The sequence below is a fragment of the Phyllobates terribilis genome, unplaced genomic scaffold (genome assembly GCF_046119375.1).
Source record: "Phyllobates terribilis strain yellow unplaced genomic scaffold, ASM4611937v1 Scaffold_11__3_contigs__length_659146591, whole genome shotgun sequence".
Taxonomy (NCBI): domain Eukaryota; kingdom Metazoa; phylum Chordata; class Amphibia; order Anura; family Dendrobatidae; genus Phyllobates; species Phyllobates terribilis.
This window is the reverse complement of record NW_027362771.1, coordinates 131,834,584-131,853,292: the sequence shown is the minus strand read 5'-3', so window position 1 is coordinate 131,853,292 and position 18,709 is coordinate 131,834,584. Positions and strand designations below refer to the sequence as shown.

Genomic DNA, 18,709 nt, shown 5'->3' with positions numbered 1-18,709 from the left:
AATAAATACTTTTTAGCAAAGATAATTAACAACAGCAGCACTAGACAAAACAGCAAATATGATCAGAAAGCGGAGCAGGCAAGCATGTGCAACAAAATCACAGGCACAAAGCAGAAGAGTTAACTTTCCAAGCAATTGGGAGACAGTAAGTTCACATTTAGGTTATGCACCAACAGAAATCAGACAGAAGACAGATGCAGGCAATTCAGTAAACAATACTACTTACCCCTTGGCCGACCGCAACGCGCTCTAAAGCCTGAAGTTTGAAGAAAAAGATAAGGTGGAAGTGTTTATCATTGAGTCAGACAATGTTATAAACGCACTGGCAGAATGAACAGATTAATTACGTGACGTTAAATAAACTCACACACTGCAATGTGTTAGCTTGTTAATCAGATCTTTTATAGCGACTTTGGTTTATTTTAGACAGAATGAGAAAGGAAAAACACTTTCAGACAAATTTTAGGCTCGAAAGAAAAATTCCATTAAACTTGGCTGTGTGCCTGACACACGGCAGCAGCCGTAGCCCAGGCTACACATTACGTGAAACCAGAACCTCGGGACTCCATTTTTCCCTTTCTAAATCCTGTCAAATGACATAATCAGGTAACGTGATATATTTACTCAGAAAGGTTTATCCTAAGCTGGTATTACTGTGCAAACAGTCATTTACAGACAATCTATATTATTTCATACTTCGTATCAACTCTTAAGGTTCTGTCTTGGTTTAATATCATTTGTTACCAGCTACTACATGTAGGCAAAGCTTTGTGGCTACAAATATTGATTATTTTAAGTTTGATCACTTGAGCTCCCACTGCTAGGACCCCCACTTATCACAAGAATGGGCTCCGGAATACCCCGTTTGAATAGACTTGTGATCAAGCATGTGCACTGTTGGACTGATGGAAGAAAGCCAAGAGATGTTCTCATGATCGGTGCTGGTCCCATTGGACACATTAGCGGTAATTGCTAGCTTAGATTGTTGCTGCGTAAATACTTAAATGCAGCTATCTGAGAGGGGCATTTAAATGGTGCATTCCCAGTGGCACCTGGGGGCCTACTTAAAGCCAATGTTGCAGCAATCTTTGTGTTCCTATGAAGCACAGCCTGTAGCTGGACTTTGTAGCAGATTGTTAAATTCACTATATATTTCAGTACTGATAAATTACAGTAATAGCACTCAAAACAAAGTTCAAGCATCCTATGGGAAGTAAAAAATAAATAAAAATAAAGCATATGAACAAAGTTTGAATCCTGTTTCATCCAATGCATACATATTCTCTCACTACATATATACAAATATACAGTGTATATCTTTATCTATATCTCTATCTAGAGCTCTATCCATCCATCTATCTATATATAAAACCCAAGAAAAAAAAACAAAGTGAGAATACACCCTACAGCAAGTAAATAGTAATAGTACATGTAAATAACACTGGGTACTTCACGAACGTTATTTTGATCAAAAAAGCATAAAAGCCATCTCACCATGACAAGGTGTTCCCATCGGGAGATTACATGTACTATTACTATTTGCCTGCTGTAGGGTATTATGCTCATTTTGTTTTTTTCTTGGGTTGTTGGTGAAATGTCCAGTGTGCACATGCTCTTACACTTTGCATATTATACCATGGTATAGTCTGGCTCATTACTTAGGTTTTGTTGTAATCTTGTACTTTGTACAAACAGGGGCGTGGCATCCCTTTCTGAGCCAAGTATATATATAAAGCTCCACTGACCCAAAAAAAAGCTGTATTGGTTTGCCACCAGACATAGCGTTTACCTTGGTGGCCAAAAAGTTCAATTTTGATCATGTGACCACAACACCTTCCTCCATACATTTGGGGAGTCTCCTAACATGTCTTTTGGCAAACTCAAAAGGAGCCTTACAATTTGTGTGTGTAAGTAAAGGCTTTTTTTCTGCCCATTCTTCCATAAAGGCCACCTCTATGGAGTGTACAGCTTATTGTGGTCGTATGGACAGATACTCCAGTCTCTGATTGGGAACTCTGTAACTCCTTCAGGGTTACCTTTGGTCTCTCTGCTGCCTCTTTAATTAATTGCCTGGGCTGAGAGTTATGGTAGTCGGCCCTCTCTTGGCAGGTCTGTTGTGGTACCATGTTCTTTCCATTTGAGGATAATAGATTTGATGGCGGGGGATCATGAGAGGTTGGGATATATATATTTTTTTAAAAAACCAACCCTGACTTGTAATTCTCAACAACTTTGTCTCTGACTTGTGTGGAGATCTCCTTGGTATTCATGGTATTTGGTTAGTGGTGCCTCTTGCTTAATGATGTTGCAGCCTCGGTGGCCTTTCAAAAAAGGAGTGTATATACTGACAGATCATGTGACACTTAGATTGCACACAGGTGGACTTTCACTAAGAATGTGACTTATGAAGGTAACTGCTTGCACCAGAAATTTTTAGGGGCTTCATAGCAAAATGGGTGAATGCATATGCACTTTCCAATTTAAATTTAATTTCTGCCTATATTTTTCTCACTTTACTTCACTAATTTAGACTATTGAGTGCTGATGCATCACACACAAATCGGATTACAAAAATATTTAAACACAGGTTGTAATGTAACAAAATAGATTAAAAGGCAAGCGAATGAATACTTTTGCAAACTATTGTACACACACATACATACAGTTGAAACCAGAAGTTTACATACACTATATAAAAAGACACATATGCATGTTTTTCTACCTTTTCAGCTTTGCCCATAAATTTTCAATAGGATTGAGATCAGGGCTTTGAGATGGCCACTCCAAAACATTGACTTTGTTATCCTTAAGCCACTTTGTTACCATTTTGGCAGTATGCTTCAGGTCATTGTCCATTTGGAAGACCCATTTCCGCCCAAGATTTAACTTCCTGGTTGATGTCTTGAGATGTTGCTTCAGTATTGCCACATAATCTTCTTTTCTCATGATGCAATCTATTTTGTGAAGTGCACCAGTCCCTCCTGCAGCAAAACAGCCCCACAACATGATTCTGCCACCCCCGTGTTTCACAGTTGGGATGGTGTTCTTTGACTTCCAAACTTCTCCCTTTTTCCTCCAAACGTAACAATGGTAATTATGCCCAAAAAGTAAAATTTTAGTTTCATCAGACCACAGGACATGTCTCGAAAAATTAAGGTCTCTGTTCCTGTGTGCATTTGCAAACATTAATCTGGCTTTTTTATGTTTGCTTTGGAGTAATGGCTTCCTCCTGGCAGAGTGGCCTTTCAGCCCATGTTGATGCAGTACTTGTTTCACTGTGGTTATTGACACAATCTTACCAGCTTCCGCCATCATCTTCACAAGGTCTTTTGATTTTGTCCTTGGGTTGATATGCACATGTCAGACCAAAGCATGTTCATCTCTGGGACACAGAACCCGTCTCCTTCCTGAGCGGTATGATGGCTGGACATTCCCATCTTGTTTGTACTTGCGTATAATTGTTTGTTAAGCTGAACGAGGCACCTTCAGGTATCTGGATATTGTACCTAAGGATGAGCCAGACTTGTGCAAGTCCACAATTCTCTTCCTGATATCTTGGGTGATTTCTTTAGACTTTCCTATAATACTACACAAAGAGGCAGTGTTTCAGGTGTGCATTAAAATACTTCCATAGGTGTGTCTATAATTAACTCAGATGTTGCCAAAAAAACTATGAGAAGCTTCCAAACACATGACCTCATTATATATGCAGTCCAGAATTGTTTAAAGGCATAATAATCTTAGTGTATGTAAACTTTTGACTTTGTAGTAAGTAATAAAAATGCCTTAAAACATTCTCTCTCTCTCTCATTATTCTGGCATTTGGCAAATATTAAAAATTATGGTAATCCTAATTGACCTAAAACAGGAAAGGTTTAGTCTGATTTCATATCAGATATTGAGAAAAACATGCATATGTGTCTTTTTATATAGTGTATGTAAACTTCTGGTTTCAACTATACATACACGATGCCTATAGTGTTTGCATTATGTTTTGGGGAAAAAAAATGTAAGGCAGATTAAAATACTGAGCTGACAGAAAAATTTTCCTAGTTTAGTTTTACACAAAACATTATGACTGTGGTTAGAAAATGGAGCTATTAAATGTAACATTTAAATGAAAAGTCATCAATCTTTATTGAAAGTATAAAACTAAAACTCTTAGATAACTTCAAGACTCTAAAGTAATCTAACCCAATTTTTCTAAAGAAAAAATATCAACTGTAAATACATCTTCAAAAATGTAAACACATTTCTGTTATAACATATTTTATAGGAATCCCCTCCCCTGAAAGCAATTTTGTCCGTATGTAGATATTTATTTTCCTGCCATACCAATAATAAATTACAAACGCTGCATACTCCCATGGCACCGTGGTATACCAAGGTCAGAAAGTCATAATGTTCATAGTCAGGCAATAAAAAGAATCTATGTAATATGCAATATCCATCTATAATATCCATTTTTATGTTCTATTGCACAAAACATTTTAGTTTAAAAGGAAGAAAACATAGAAGAAAATGGGAGGAAACGATGCACACCCTAAACAATAAATTAGGGTGTGACACAATGTACCAATTGCAAGTAATTCCAGAAGAAAGAAAAAAAGACGGTACATATACAAATGTGCACATCTTCAATACACCAATAATATAAAAACTACAAATTTTATTAGACCTTGCTAAAAACATTAAAAACAATTGTGATAACCAATACCCCAAAAAACACAGCATGAGTGAAGAATATCCATGATGAAAACAGCAGACGGGAGACCAGGCAGAGGGATGAAGTGGGCCATTTTAGAAAAGCGATCAGCGACCACCCAAATGACCGTACAACCGGCAGAAACAGGGAGATCAGTAATAAAGTCCATAGCAATGTGTTGCCATGGGGCAGCAGGTACGGGAAGAGGCAGGAGGCAGCCGGCTGGAAGATGTCTGGGAACCTTGTTGCGGGCACAGGACGAACAGGCCGTGACGAAGTCTACCACATCCTTGCGCAGGGTGGGCCACCAGTAATGCCGGGTAATGAGCAGGAAGGTCTTCTTCTGGCCAGCTACAAACGTCTTACCGGGTGGGAGACGAGACAGGTCCAAGGGGGCCACATTCATCACTTTGGAGGGATAGATGATATGCATAGGCTCCTCCTCTTGATCGGAAGACAGGAAGGATCGGGACAAGGCGTCGGCTTTAACGTTCTAGTCCGCCGGGTGGTAATGTAGGGTAAAGTTGAAGCGGGCGAAGAACAAAGACCACCGGGCCTGACGCGGATTGAGTCTTTGGGCATTCTGTAGATATGCCAGGTTTTTGTGGTCAGTATAGATGACCACCGGGTGCAGAGCCCCTTCAAGCAGGTAACGCCACTCCTCCAGCGCCAATTTGATGGCTAGCAGTTCTCGGTCTCCTATGGAGTAGTTGCGCTCGGACGAGGAGAAGAGCTTGGAGAAGAAGCCGCAGGTTACCATTCTCCCGGACGGAGATTTCTGGGTGAGCACCGCTCCGGCTCCGGAAGAGGATGCATCAACCTCCAGAAAGAACTGTTTGTTGCTATCCGGACGGTGAAGCACCAGGGCAGAAGAGAAGGCTTGCTTTAAGCAGAGGAAGGCCTCCTCCGCTTCGGACGGCCATTCCTTAGGATTTGCTCCCTTTCGGGTGAGCGCAGAGATGGGAGCAGTCCAGGAAGAGAAATGTAGGATGAAGAGACGGTAATAGTTGGCGAAGCCCAGGAATCGCTGAATCACCTTCAACCCCTCTGGACGGGGCCACTTTAAGACGGCAAAGACCTTCTCGGGGTCCATCTGTAGACCAGTCTTAGAGATAATATAGCCCAGGAACGGAAGAGAGGTCTGCTCGAAGAGGCATTTCTAAAATTTTGCATATAGGTGATTCTGCCTGAGCCTAAGCAGGACCTGACGAACATCCCTCCGGTGTGTGGGAAGATCCGGAGAGAAGACCAAGATGTCGTCCAGGTACACCACCACGCAAGAATATAAGAGGTCACGGAAGATGTCGTTAACTAATTCTTGGAAGACGGCTGGAGCATTACAGAGACCGAAGGGCATCACACGGTATTCATAGTGGCCGTCCCGGGTATTGAATGCAGTCTTCCACTCGTGTCTTTGGCGGATCCGGACCAAGTTATACGCCCCACGAAGGTAGAGCTTGGAGAAGATCTTCCCGCCTTTAACAGCTCAGAGATGAGCGGCAGGGGGTATTTGTTTTTGATAGTAATCTGAGTGTGTCCTCTATAATCGATACGGGGGCGTAGTGAATAGTCTTTCTTTTTCACGAAGAAGAATCCGGCTCCAGCCGGGGAGGTAGATTTCCGGATGAATCCCCTAGCCAGATTTTCTTCGATGCACTCTGACATGGCCCGGGTCTCGGCCAACGACAACGGGTAAATACGCCCATGGGGTGGAGTGGCACCGGGTACCAGGTCGATAGGGCAATCATATGGCCTATGAGGTGGCAGTTTCTCTGCTTCCTTCTTGTCGAAGACATCTGCATAGGACCAGCAAGGTGCCGGTAGACCAGGTAAATTAGCCGGAGTAGACGGAGGTCGAACCAGGCGAACCGGGACCAGGCAGGTCCCGTGGCAATCCTGCCCCCAACGGAGCACCTCACCGGATCGCCGATTCAGAACGGGTTCACGTCTCTGTAGCCAGGGTAGACCTAGCAAAAGAGTGAGAGAGTCCGGAAAGCACATGGAAGGAGATCCTCTCTGAGTGCAGCATTCCCACCTGCAGGGTTACGGGCTCTGTGACGAGCAAGATGGTCACCGGAAGGAGTCTTCCATCCACGGAAGCGTCTGCCAATGGTTCAGCCAGAGGTTTGGTAGGAATCTGATACTTCTCTACAAGGGACTGGGAAATGAGATTCCCAGCGGCTCCGGAATCCAGATGTGCGGTTTCAAAGAAGCGGTTCTCTCCACAGGAGATAGAGACGGATAAAGTCAAGAACGGAGAGGATTTACTCTTGCCTAGGATGACCTCTCCGAGCGGTCCTAGACACTGGAGTTTCCCGGCTTCACCGGGCAGGAACAGATCAGGTGCTCCTTACTACCACAGTAGAAACAGCTCCCCTCGGTTCGGCGTGTTTCTTGGCGAGATTTGACCATCTTGGTCTGGTCGATCTGCATAGGTTCGGGCGAGCGTGCCCGGGGAGTTGCTGGTTGGGAAGCAGGTTTCTGGAAAACAGGAGCAAGACGAGGAAATCTTCTCTCCCGGGTAGTCTCCTTAGCACGTTCTAGGAAACGGATGTCAGTCCGGGTAGCTAGTGACACCAGGTCATCCAGGGTGGTAGGAATGTCCCGGCCGGCTAACTCGTCCTTAATATGACCAGAAAGACCATACCCAGAAGGTGGACACCAGGGCCTCGTTGCCCCAGGCAAGCTCAGAAGCGAGGGTACGGAACTGTATGGCATACTGGCCCACGGTGAGACTCCCTTGGCGGAGACGGAGCAATGAGGCAGTAGAAATCCTTCGTCCGGGCTCATCGAAGAACCTCCGGAAAGTAGTGAGGAAAGCCAGAAGATCGGACACCAGGGAATCCCCTCTCTCCCATAGAGGGTTTAGCCATGCCAATGCTTCCCCGGTGAGGTGAGACATGATGAACGCCGCCTTGGCCCAGTTGGAGGGAAACTGATGTGCCAGAAGTTCAAAGTGCAGCGTGCACTGGTACAGAAAACCCCGACATAAGACGGGGTCACCTCCAAAATGAGGAGGCGCAGAAAGCCGGGGTCCTAGGCTGGGTGCCGTGGTATTGGTAGGCCGTGACGCCGCCGGAGTGGGTGTCGCTCGGCTCGAGGCGGGCACAAGTGGGACAGACAGCGTGTCCAGGCGAGAGTTGACAGACCGCAGGTAGGTCAGGATGGTTTCCTGTTGGGATCTCTGACGAGAAACCTCCTGGTATAGGTCAGCAAGCGAAGGAGCCTGGGGGCCACCAGGTTCCATGGCCCGTGCAAACTGTTACGGATCCGGGTGGTGGACCTCTGTGCTGCGGTGCAAGGAGTGACCAGAGGGGCATGACTAGGTATCAACTCGGACTGACCAAGGTCGCACGGCGGCTCAATCGACTCCGTGAACCAGGGAAGGACCGAGCAGAGGGACCAGGTGCTACTCTGGGCCTGTCCTTGTATGAGAGCAGGTGACTCCCACGGGTAACTGGCAGGAGCCTCCGGGTAGGCACGGCAGGTAACAGACAGGAGCCTCCAGGTAGGCTGACAGATAGGCACGGCAGGTAACTGGTAAGTTCTCCGGGTAGGCAGGCAAGACAGGCCCATAGGCAGACCGTCGGGCTGGAGAGTACACTTGGCAGGCGGAGACAGGTAGTCAGGCTGGCGGACTGGACAGGTAGTCAGGCTGGCGGACTGGACAGGTAGTCAGGCTGGCGGACTGGACAGGTAGTCAGGCTGGCGGACTGGACAGGTAGTCAGGCTGGCGGACTGGACTGGTAGTCAGGCGGACTGGACTGGTAGTCAGGCTGGCGGACTGGTAGTCAGGCTGGCGGACTGGACGTCAGGCTGGCGGACTGGACGTCAGGCTGGCGGACTGGACGTCAGGCTGGCGGACTGGACGTCAGGCTGGCGGACTGGACGTCAGGCTGGCGGACTGGACGTCAGGCTGGCGGACTGGACGTCAGGCTGGCGGACTGGACGTCAGGCTGGCGGACTGGACGTCAGGCTGGCGGACTGGACGTCAGGCTGGCGGACTGGACTGGTAGTCAGGCTGGCGGACTGGACTGGTAGTCAGGCTGGCGGACTGGACTGGTAGTCAGGCTGGCGGACTGGACTGGTAGTCAGGCTGGCGGACTGGACTGGTAGTCAGGCTGGCGGACTGGACTGGTAGTCAGGCTGGCGGACTGGACTGGTAGTCAGGCTGGCGGACTGGACTGGTAGTCAGGCTGGCGGACTGGACTGGTAGTCAGGCTGGCGGACTGGACTGGTAGTCAGGCTGGCGGACTGGACTGGTAGTCAGGCTGGCGGACTGGACTGGTAGTCAGGCTGGCGGACTGGACTGGTAGTCAGGCTGGCGGACTGGACTGGTAGTCAGGCTGGCGGACTGGACTGGTAGTCAGGCTGGCGGACTGGACTGGTAGTCAGGCTGGCGGACTGGACTGGTAGTCAGGCTGGCGGACTGGACTGGTAGTCAGGCTGGCGGACTGGACTGGTAGTCAGGCTGGCGGACTGGACTGGTAGTCAGGCTGGCGGACTGGACTGGTAGTCAGGCTGGCGGACTGGACTGGTAGTCAGGCTGGCGGACTGGACTGGTAGTCAGGCTGGCGGACTGGACTGGTAGTCAGGCTGGCGGACTGGACTGGTAGTCAGGCTGGCGGACTGGACTGGTAGTCAGGCTGGCGGACTGGACTGGTAGTCAGGCTGGCGGACTGGACTGGTAGTCAGGCTGGCGGACTGGACTGGTAGTCAGGCTGGCGGACTGGACTGGTAGTCAGGCTGGCGGACTGGACTGGTAGTCAGGCTGGCGGACTGGACTGGTAGTCAGGCTGGCGGACTGGTAGTCAGGCTGGCGGACTGGACTGGTAGTCAGGCTGGCGGACTGGACTGGTAGTCAGGCTGGCGGACTGGACTGGTAGTCAGGCTGGCGGACTGGACTGGTAGTCAGGCTGGCGGACTGGACTGGTAGTCAGGCTGGCGGACTGGACTGGTAGTCAGGCTGGCGGACTGGACTGGTAGTCAGGCTGGCGGACTGGACTGGTAGTCAGGCTGGCGGACTGGACTGGTAGTCAGGCTGGCGGACTGGACTGGTAGTCAGGCTAGCAGCGGAACCTGAGGGCTGAAGCAGAGTTTAGGACACAAAGCTACAACCTTGCACGGGCACCTCCATTTTGGAGGAGGTGCCTTTTATATGAGAGGTCCTCCTGCCATTGGCAGGGGACTCCTTAGGAAAGCGCGTGCGGCCCCTTTAAGAGAGGGAGCGCGCGCGCGCCCTAAGCACAGTGCCCAGGAAGCTGCGCGCGCCGGCAGCAGCAGCAGGAGAGCCGGAAGATGCCGGACCGGGAGCGCGGCGGTAAGAGGGACGGCGTCTCTGCCTGTCAGGGGGCAGAGACACCGATACTACAAGAATGATATTCAACTTGTCTCTTCAGAAAATGCCATAAGTGTTTGATTGGGTTCGGATAAGTAGACATACTTTGTCACTGAATCACTTTCACTGTACTTCTTCAGAAATGCAACACATGTGTTTTGAATCATTGTCATGTTGGAAAAGTGCCCATCTACTAAGGACATGGAGTGATGGTAGCATATTCTCTTTCAACATAGAGCAGTACATCTGTGAATTCATGATACCATCAATGAAATGTAGCTCTCAGGAGTAGTGTTGAGCCACCCCCGTAGTGTTCGAGTTCGGTTCGGTTCGTCGAACACCCGTATGTTCGCCGTACTGATCGTCGAACACCGTTAAAACGAATGGCAGGCAAACAAAAACACATAGAAAACACTTCAAAGGTGTCCAAAAGCAGACAAACTGCTCAGAAGACACAACACACACATGGAAAAGTAACAAGTACATATAGTAATGCGAAAAGAAAAGAGGTGGAGGAGTAAAAGGAGGGGGAGACATAGATATAGGCATGTCATGCCCTTCTAAAACCAAAAAAGTGCGAAGCCGACACGGCCAGTCCGCTCCTGCCCGTGCGACCTCCGTGTCGCCGGGTTTGTGCCAGAGCTGCGGTGGACCCTGACAGCCAGCCCCCCTCTCCCAATACTGGTGCCTGTTCACTGGAGGGTCGAGCAAGCCCCCCTGCGGTGGAGGCAGGTCTAATCTTTTTAATTTAAATTGTCTCTCTAATTTGAATGAGTACACTTTAAATCCTTTTACAAGGATCTATTGGAGGGCAAGTCTCATGCCAGCAGCCGCGGTAATTCCAGCTCCAGTAGCGTCCACTAAAGCTGCTGCAGTTAAAAAGCTTTTATAAGGATCGTCCTACCGCCAGTCCCAGCCCCTGTGCCTTGGGGTGCCTCCCCGATGCTCTTCACTGAGTGTCCCGGGGGCCCGAAGCATTTCCTTTGAAAAAATTAAGTGTCCAAACTACAGGTGGTGTAGCTTGCTTAACAGCTGCCTTAATCCGCTGACTAGCAGACACTGCTACTAGGCCCAAAGTATTGCTTGGGCTAGATGCAGTTAAAAATTTGTAATTAGATACTCTCGTTGGATGCTGAGAAAGCATTCGACAGAGTCTCCTGGCTCGCCATATATTATTCTCTTAAAAAGCTTGGGGTAGGGGACCCTTTATAGCCAAAATCATGGCCCTGTATCGCAATCAGTCAGCTAGACTGAAGATAAATGGAACATTATCATCACCTTTCATAATCACCAATGGGACAAGGCAGGGATGTCCTCAGTCCCCTCTCTTATACATCCTAGTGATGGAGCACCTGCTCTCATCAATTCACGATAACCCCAATATTAGGGAGATTGAGGTGGGAGGCATCGAGTACAAGTGCTCTGCATTTCCTGATGATGTCCTAGTATATATCACTCAACCACATATATCCATAACTGCTGTTATGGCTGAAATAGATCACTTTGGTACATGGTCAAATTTTAAAATCAATGCAGCGAAGTCTGAGGCCCTCGATGTCTCCCTCCCCAAATCCATACAGGATTCCATCCAGTTCAACTTTCCCTTTGCCTGGCCCTCACAGGGTATCAAATACTTAGGAATTCGTATTCATAGAGACCTCTCCCGTCTATCTTATCTTAATTTTGGGCCCTTTATTGAACAACTCCATAGAGATCTTACTTCTTGGACGGTAAAGGATTTTTCCTGGTTCGGCAGAATAAATATACTAAAAATGAACGTCCTACCTAAACTCTTATACCTCTTCCAAACCATTCACGTGGTAATTCCCTCAAATTTTTGGAAAAGACTACGCAGTAGCTTTTGCAGATTTATCTGGGCAAGTGGGCGTCCACGCATTCGGGGGGACGTTCTGATCAGACACAAACAAAAGGGGGGCCTTAGCCTTCCGGATTGTAGAAGGTATTACATGGCAGCAGTACACGCTAGAATCCTAGACTTCTTCCATCATTCGGAGGGGAAATTGTGGGTCAAAATAGCTCAATCCATTTGTCCTAAAGCTCTTACCACTCTCCAATGCTGCGCCCATAATTGTCCCCTCTCCTGGGCTCATGTCATATAGTACTTATGCCACTGCTTTGGCTTTGAGAACCCAAAAAATAAGCTTATCCTCAATCGACCCCCAGGGCCCCTTGCTCCCGATTTCAGATAATCCAGATTTCCCACCAGGACTATCTGCAAATAGATTTCTCGGTTCAAATAAATCCCATCCGATATTATTTTCTCATGTCATCTCCAATACTTCGCTGCTCCCCCTCAATGACTTGTTACAGGGAAGAGCCACTTTCCCGAAGGCTAATTTTGAATATAGCCAGTTACAACACTTCTATTCAACTGTGAAGAAGCACACACATCTTCATAGAGATCTCACAAACTTTGAAAAATTGAGCCCATCATTGTCACCCCCTACACACTCCATCTCCCTACTGTATAATCTCCTCATTGCCCAGGTAACTGACAATAGGCCAGGATTCTGCGGTGCATGGGAAAGGGAACTGGGGAAGTCCTTCTCTGACTCACAATGGGATAAATGTTTATTCCTAACACATAAAACGTCAATAGGGTCCAAAGCTCAGGAAACCTCCTTCAAAATTATCTCTAGATGGTACCGGGTACCAGCAGTCCTTCATAGATGGTACCCAGTGGTCTCAGACAGATGTTGGAGATGTGGGGAGGGGGAAGGGACAATATCACACATATGGTGGGCATGCCCTATAATAAATGCATTTTAGGCAAAGGTGGTTCCCATGATTGAGAAAATAACTGGTTTGAATATCCCTAATAAGCCAGAAGACCTCCTTTTATCAATGTTACCAATAAGTAAACATAGTTCTAAAAGGTCATCAATAGGCTACCTAATACAGGCGGCTAAGAATGTCATTCCACGACACTGGAAAAGCAGAGACCCACCCACTGTGGAGATCTCCCTCCTTAATAGGATGGAGCATCTGATTACCATCTCACCGGCTGATGTTGATAGATACTGTGTGATTTGGAGGGATTGGACCGATTTGCAAAACTCTGATGCCTACCATCTAGCCCCCAACTAAAGTTATCCGGGATGTCGGCACAACAATGATCATAATCACACTCTATTGATTGGTGGTCTGCCGTGGTCCGCTCCCTCTCTCTCTATCTTTCATATGGAAAAATACATGCTTGATCTGGATATTGATGGAAAACCCTCCCTGTACCCCCCAATGTACTGTCGTTATGCATAGATTTATAGCTATACTACCCCTTTTACTATGTATATTGTATTTTCTTGTACTATTTCAACACAAAAATAAAAAAAAACTTGAATTTGAAAAAAAAAATTGTAATTAGATCTACAGGCGGTGGATACTCCGCTGACTAGCAGACACTGAAGCTTTGGAGCAGACCTCTGATTCCCAGGCTATAGTATGAGCAAACAGCTCTTCAGACTCAACCATCTGTGTTACCCCAAGCCATAGTGCATGTAGTTTCTTACGGTTAAAAGGGGGTGGGGTAGACCCGACCCACCTGGAATTGATGATGGCAACATCATGTAAAACACAGCAAGGGGACTCCAAAAAGAGTCTCCATTTTTTCCCAAAATTGTGGCACAGACACCACTTAAGTGGCATAAATTGTCCCAGAGTTGCTTGAAATGGTTGGTGAGGTGATTTTCCAAAATCCTCAAGCTTTTCGTCTCCCCAGAATGACACAGGTAGGGCAGATGGTGGTTGTCCCGGCCCGCTAGGCCGCATTGTAGCACAGTGAGCTTCGCACTGCAACTTATGCTTCATATCCATGTGACGGTTCATGCATGAAGTACTCAAACTATGGATTTTTTGGCCTCTACTTAGCTTTTGGTGACAAATGTTACAGATAACACGAGTTGGGTCATCCTTATCGATCTGAAAAAATGCACAGGCTATGCAAGGTTTAGAGCCCATGCGACTCTGCTACTAGCAATACTATCAAATGATTGGCTGGGTTAGATGCAGAGCGTCTGGGTTTGGTTGGGGGTCCCCACAGTCTGCCTAGGCTAGATGCAGTTAAAAATTATTATTAGATACACAGGCGGTGCAGCTTGCTTCGCAGCTGGGCTAATACACCCAAAGTATTGGTAGACTCTATACTAAATAAGGAAGGATTCACTGACTGTGGTGGCCCCTCCGTGGGCCGTGGCGATTGGTGGAGATTTGGTGGATGATTATAGGAGAAAGCTCCTTAATAGAGAAAGCAGGTGGATTTATACTTTAAATACACGTGCACCAGCGGGTTTAAACATCAGACATGATTTGATGTATCATTATGAATGATCATTTATAGATTATTACTATATATATGTTCATTTTTTCTTCTTTTCTTTTTCTTTTGGATTATTTACATTTATATGCATTGTTTCTATGCTATACGATTTTAACATGGTATGTGTGTTTAAATTTCTAATTAACTCAGCCTTGAACAGGTGCATAGCAGGACATGACATATAAATACCACTTCCTTGCTGTTTTTTTGCTATGCAATGATTAAGAACCTTTAGTTCGGAACGAGTTTGCTGTTCTTCTCCAAGGTGGACTTTTAAAATATTTTTTGCATGACCCAATAAAAAGTGGATTTTAGAAGATTTGTTCAGCTGCATCTTCCTGGTTCCTCATGTTCGTCTGGTAGCACTCCTGGCTCCGTGCTGTTGATCTTCTAGGTGGGTGAGCTGATTTTTTCCTTTCTTTTTCTGCCATGTGGTGATTGGTCATCCACTTTCGCTGCCCCTTACTCAACGAATTCACAAACATCTCCCGTCGGTTTGGAGTCCCATTATGCCCAACCAAAAACATAGGCCCCACAACTAAAAAAACTCGTTCTTGGGTATCGAAATCGACACCACAGCAAGGTTGTTCCGCCTCCCATGGGAAAAAATACCAAAACATTACACCTGATCTAGGTTTTTTGCGCAGTATGGAAAGTAACACTACAGCAGATGCAAGTATTACTAGGTCTCTTCGTGTTTGCGAGCCGGGTGATGCCAGTCGGAAGGGTTTTTTCTCTTCATTTATCGCCCGCAACAAAAGGGGCATCTAAACAGAGTCATACAATGAGAATCAGCAGGCAGCTACGGGCGGACTTAGAGGTGTGGAAAACCTTCTTATAATCATTCAACGGTCACACGTTATTTATGTCAGCAGAACAGTCCAACATTCAACTAAGATTATTCACCGGGGCGGCAGAATCAGGCGGATATGCAGCGATACTAAATAACCAATGGTGCACAAGCTTATGGCCTCCGTATAGGGCAGAACAAGTGCTGACAAAAAAACAGACAGTACTGGAACTGTTTCCAATAGTGGTAGCAATAGAAATATGGGGCGCGCGCCTGGCTAACAAAAATATACTCTTCATAACAAAAAACACCAGCCTAGCAGACTGCATTAATAATATGGCATCATCGTCTCTCCCAGTGCTAGGCCTAATACGCCAGCTAGCATTCCTGTGCCTAAAACACAATGTATGGGTCCGTGCTAGCCACGATGTTGAGGGGTCTAACGATGCTGCTAACGCTTTATCACAATTCAATTGGCAGATTTTCATAGAGCTCCTCCCCAACGCCCACCCATCGGGCAACAGTTGCCCAGCCTCCCTATGGGATCTAGTGGAGAATAGTTGATGCCATTAATCAGAGCATCAGTTGCCCCGTCGATGTGGCAAGCATACGGTAAGGCATGGGAACAGTGGACACGACTAGAAGCAGGCAGACGGGTTGACCAATGTGAACAAGCCAGAATACAAGTCACCATTGAATTTCTCCACCAGCTAATGATGAGGGGCATATCAGGGGCGTCAGCGCAGCGGTGGCTGACCGGAGTAGCATTTCACTTCCAACTACTGAATTGGGGACATGTGACAAAGAGATTCATCATCAGACAATCCATAAAAGGGTGGAAAAGGGGTCAGCCAAGTCAGGAGTGTAGACGTCCCGTCCCGTGTTACTAAAACTGATTTTTCACATCATATCCCTAACACCATTAACATGATACTCACAATTCGAAGCAACACTACTGTCTACTGTATTTGCGATCGCCTTCTTCGGGGCGCTATGCATAAGCGAATTAGTCCCTCAATCCAAAATTAACACCAGTGGAGGCTTATTACACCAGGACATAGTCATAGCCAATAATGCAATACGTCTACGCATACGCAAATCGAAAACGGTTCCAGCGGGCAGGGGCACTTGGGTACTTCTACAACCCACAAATGGTACGCTGAGTCGGATAACAATAGTAAAAACATATATAACCATCAGATCACAAAGTAATTTCTTCCTATCACACATTGATGGAACGCCATTATCAAGATACCAGTTCCAAGCTATATTTAATAAATGCATAACATCGGCAGGGAACCACCCCAAAGATTATGGGACACTCATTCCGCATAGGCACGGCCACGGAAACAGCAAGAGCAGGACTGTCAGAAACGGAAGTTCAGAGGATAGGGAGATGGCGATCCACGTGTTTGGCGAGATACATAAGACCGGACTTGTTATCCTAACGTGGTTTGTTTCTTTTACAGGTGACGCTAAGCCAACAGTGTGGGTGATAGGCCACTCGTATATATATTGGGCAGAAAAAAGGGCGAAAGTCCGCCCAGGCGGGAGGAAATTAGAGTTTCATAACACATATTTGAACTGGAGAGGTATTAGAGGCCTGCAATGGCCACAGGTACTAATGGAGGTAATCAAGGTAGGGAGAGAGGCAAGAGGTCCGGTCATCTTAGTTATACAGGCGGGGGGAAACGACCTAGGTTATCACAAGAGCGCATAACTAATGGCAATAATGAAACTAGAGACTGAGCGCTTCAGAGAATTTTTCACAAAAATAGTCCGAGATTGTGCCGAGCGCGGTATGGCAAGGTGCCCGAGACATCACGGCCATCGAACGGACAAGGCGGCTAATAAATATTTGGATGACAAAATTTATAAGAGACAGAGGCGGACAACTGGAAGGAGATAAAGCAGGCCTCATACGGCCTGACTGTGTTCACTTAATGGATATTGGACTGGACATATTCCTGTCAGGACTCCAGGACGGAGTGGAACAAGCGTTAAGAGTGATGGATGGGGGTCAGAGTCCTGCATACGAGTACGCAGGATCCTCCGTGGCCTGGAAATAGAAAGGACATGTTGGAGAGTTACACTTGTTGGCCAACTTGCCGTTGTGGAGACTGGAGACACAGGGCATGCTGCAACAAGCTGAATTATTTTAGAAATAAAATGCCTTTCTAATGTAATGAGTATAAACAGTTAATAAAGCTGTGACCGATCCTCACCCATCCAGCTGTAAGAGTTACATGATTGAATTGTCAATGAAAGGGGGGCGGTAGGGGGCTGAGCGTCTGGGTTTGGTTGGGGGTCACCACAGTCTGCCTAGGCTAGATGCAGTTAAAAATCATTATTAGATACACAGGCAGTGCAGCTTGCTTCGCAGCTGGGTTACTACGCTGACTAGCAGACACTGAAGCTTTGGAGCAGACCTCTGAGTAAACAGCTCTTCAGACTCAACCATCTTTGTTACCCCAAGCCATAGTGTATGTAGTTTCTTACGGTTAAAAGGGGGAGGGGGGGGGGGGGGGGAGACCCAACCCACCTGTAATTGACGATGCCAACGTCACGTAAAACACAGCAAGGGGACTCCAAAAAGAGTCTCCATTTTTTCCAAAAATTTGGGGCACAGACACCACTTAAGTGGCATCAATTGCCACAGAGTTGCTTAAAACGGTTGGTGAGGTGATTTTAACAAATCCTCAAGCTTTTACTCTCCCCAGGATGACACAGGGGTAGAAAAGTCCTTGCGGATCCATGATTTGTTCATCTTTATGAACGTGAATCTGTCTACATTGTCAGTGGACAGCCGCATGCGCTTATCAGTCAGCACACCACCAGCAGCGCTGAACACACGTTCAGAGAGAACGCTGGCTGCAGGGCATGACAAGATCTCCAAGGCGTGAGTGGCGAGCTCCGGCCATTTATCCAGATTGAAAGCCCAAAAAGAGCAAGGGTCCAGTGACACAGTCATGGCTTCGATATTCACTTGGAGATACTCCTGTACCATCGTCTCTAGGCATTGACTATGTGTCAGACTTCTTGTCTCCTGTGGCCTTGCAAAGGATGGGCTAAAAAAGTGGTGAAAGGATTCCGCAAAATTGCTGTTACCAGCAGATACTGTGTTTCTGTTACGGTTTGAGTGCTGAAGACTCGACAGTCCCACGGTTGGCAAGTTGGAACTGTGAGATTCACTACGTGCACCACTGGTGTTTTGTGGAAAAGCACATGTAAGATTCTGCAACAGTCTCTCTGCTGATACTCCTGCATGCGTGAATCCCTTTCTATGGCAGGAATTATTTCGGCAAATTTACTTTTGTTCCGGGGATCTAAGAGTGTGGCAACCCAGTAGTCAGGATTATTTCGAATTCTGACAATTCGAGGGTCATGTTGCAGGTAGTGCAGCAAGAAGGCACTCATGTGTCTTGCGCATCCAGGAGCACCAAGTCCCTGTTGTGTTGGTGGCGAGGTAAGAATCATGCTTCTTTCCTCTGCCCTCTCCCCCCAACCTCGCACAACAGAAATGTGATCAAGGTCTCCCTC

The 18,709-nt window shown here is 46.9% G+C and overlaps 1 protein-coding gene across 3 annotated transcripts in view; it reads right to left on the bottom strand.

The window, feature by feature from the left end:
- METTL25 (methyltransferase like 25) overlaps nucleotides 1-18,709 on the bottom strand; it is a 234,131-nt gene that overhangs the window by 58,536 nt on the left and 156,886 nt on the right. For all 3 annotated transcript variants that reach the window (XM_073651617.1, XM_073651615.1, XM_073651616.1), the window contains one exon: nucleotides 227-256. In XM_073651617.1, coding sequence (XP_073507718.1) covers nucleotides 227-256 — 30 coding nt within the window. The remainder of the gene's footprint in view (nucleotides 1-226; nucleotides 257-18,709) is intronic.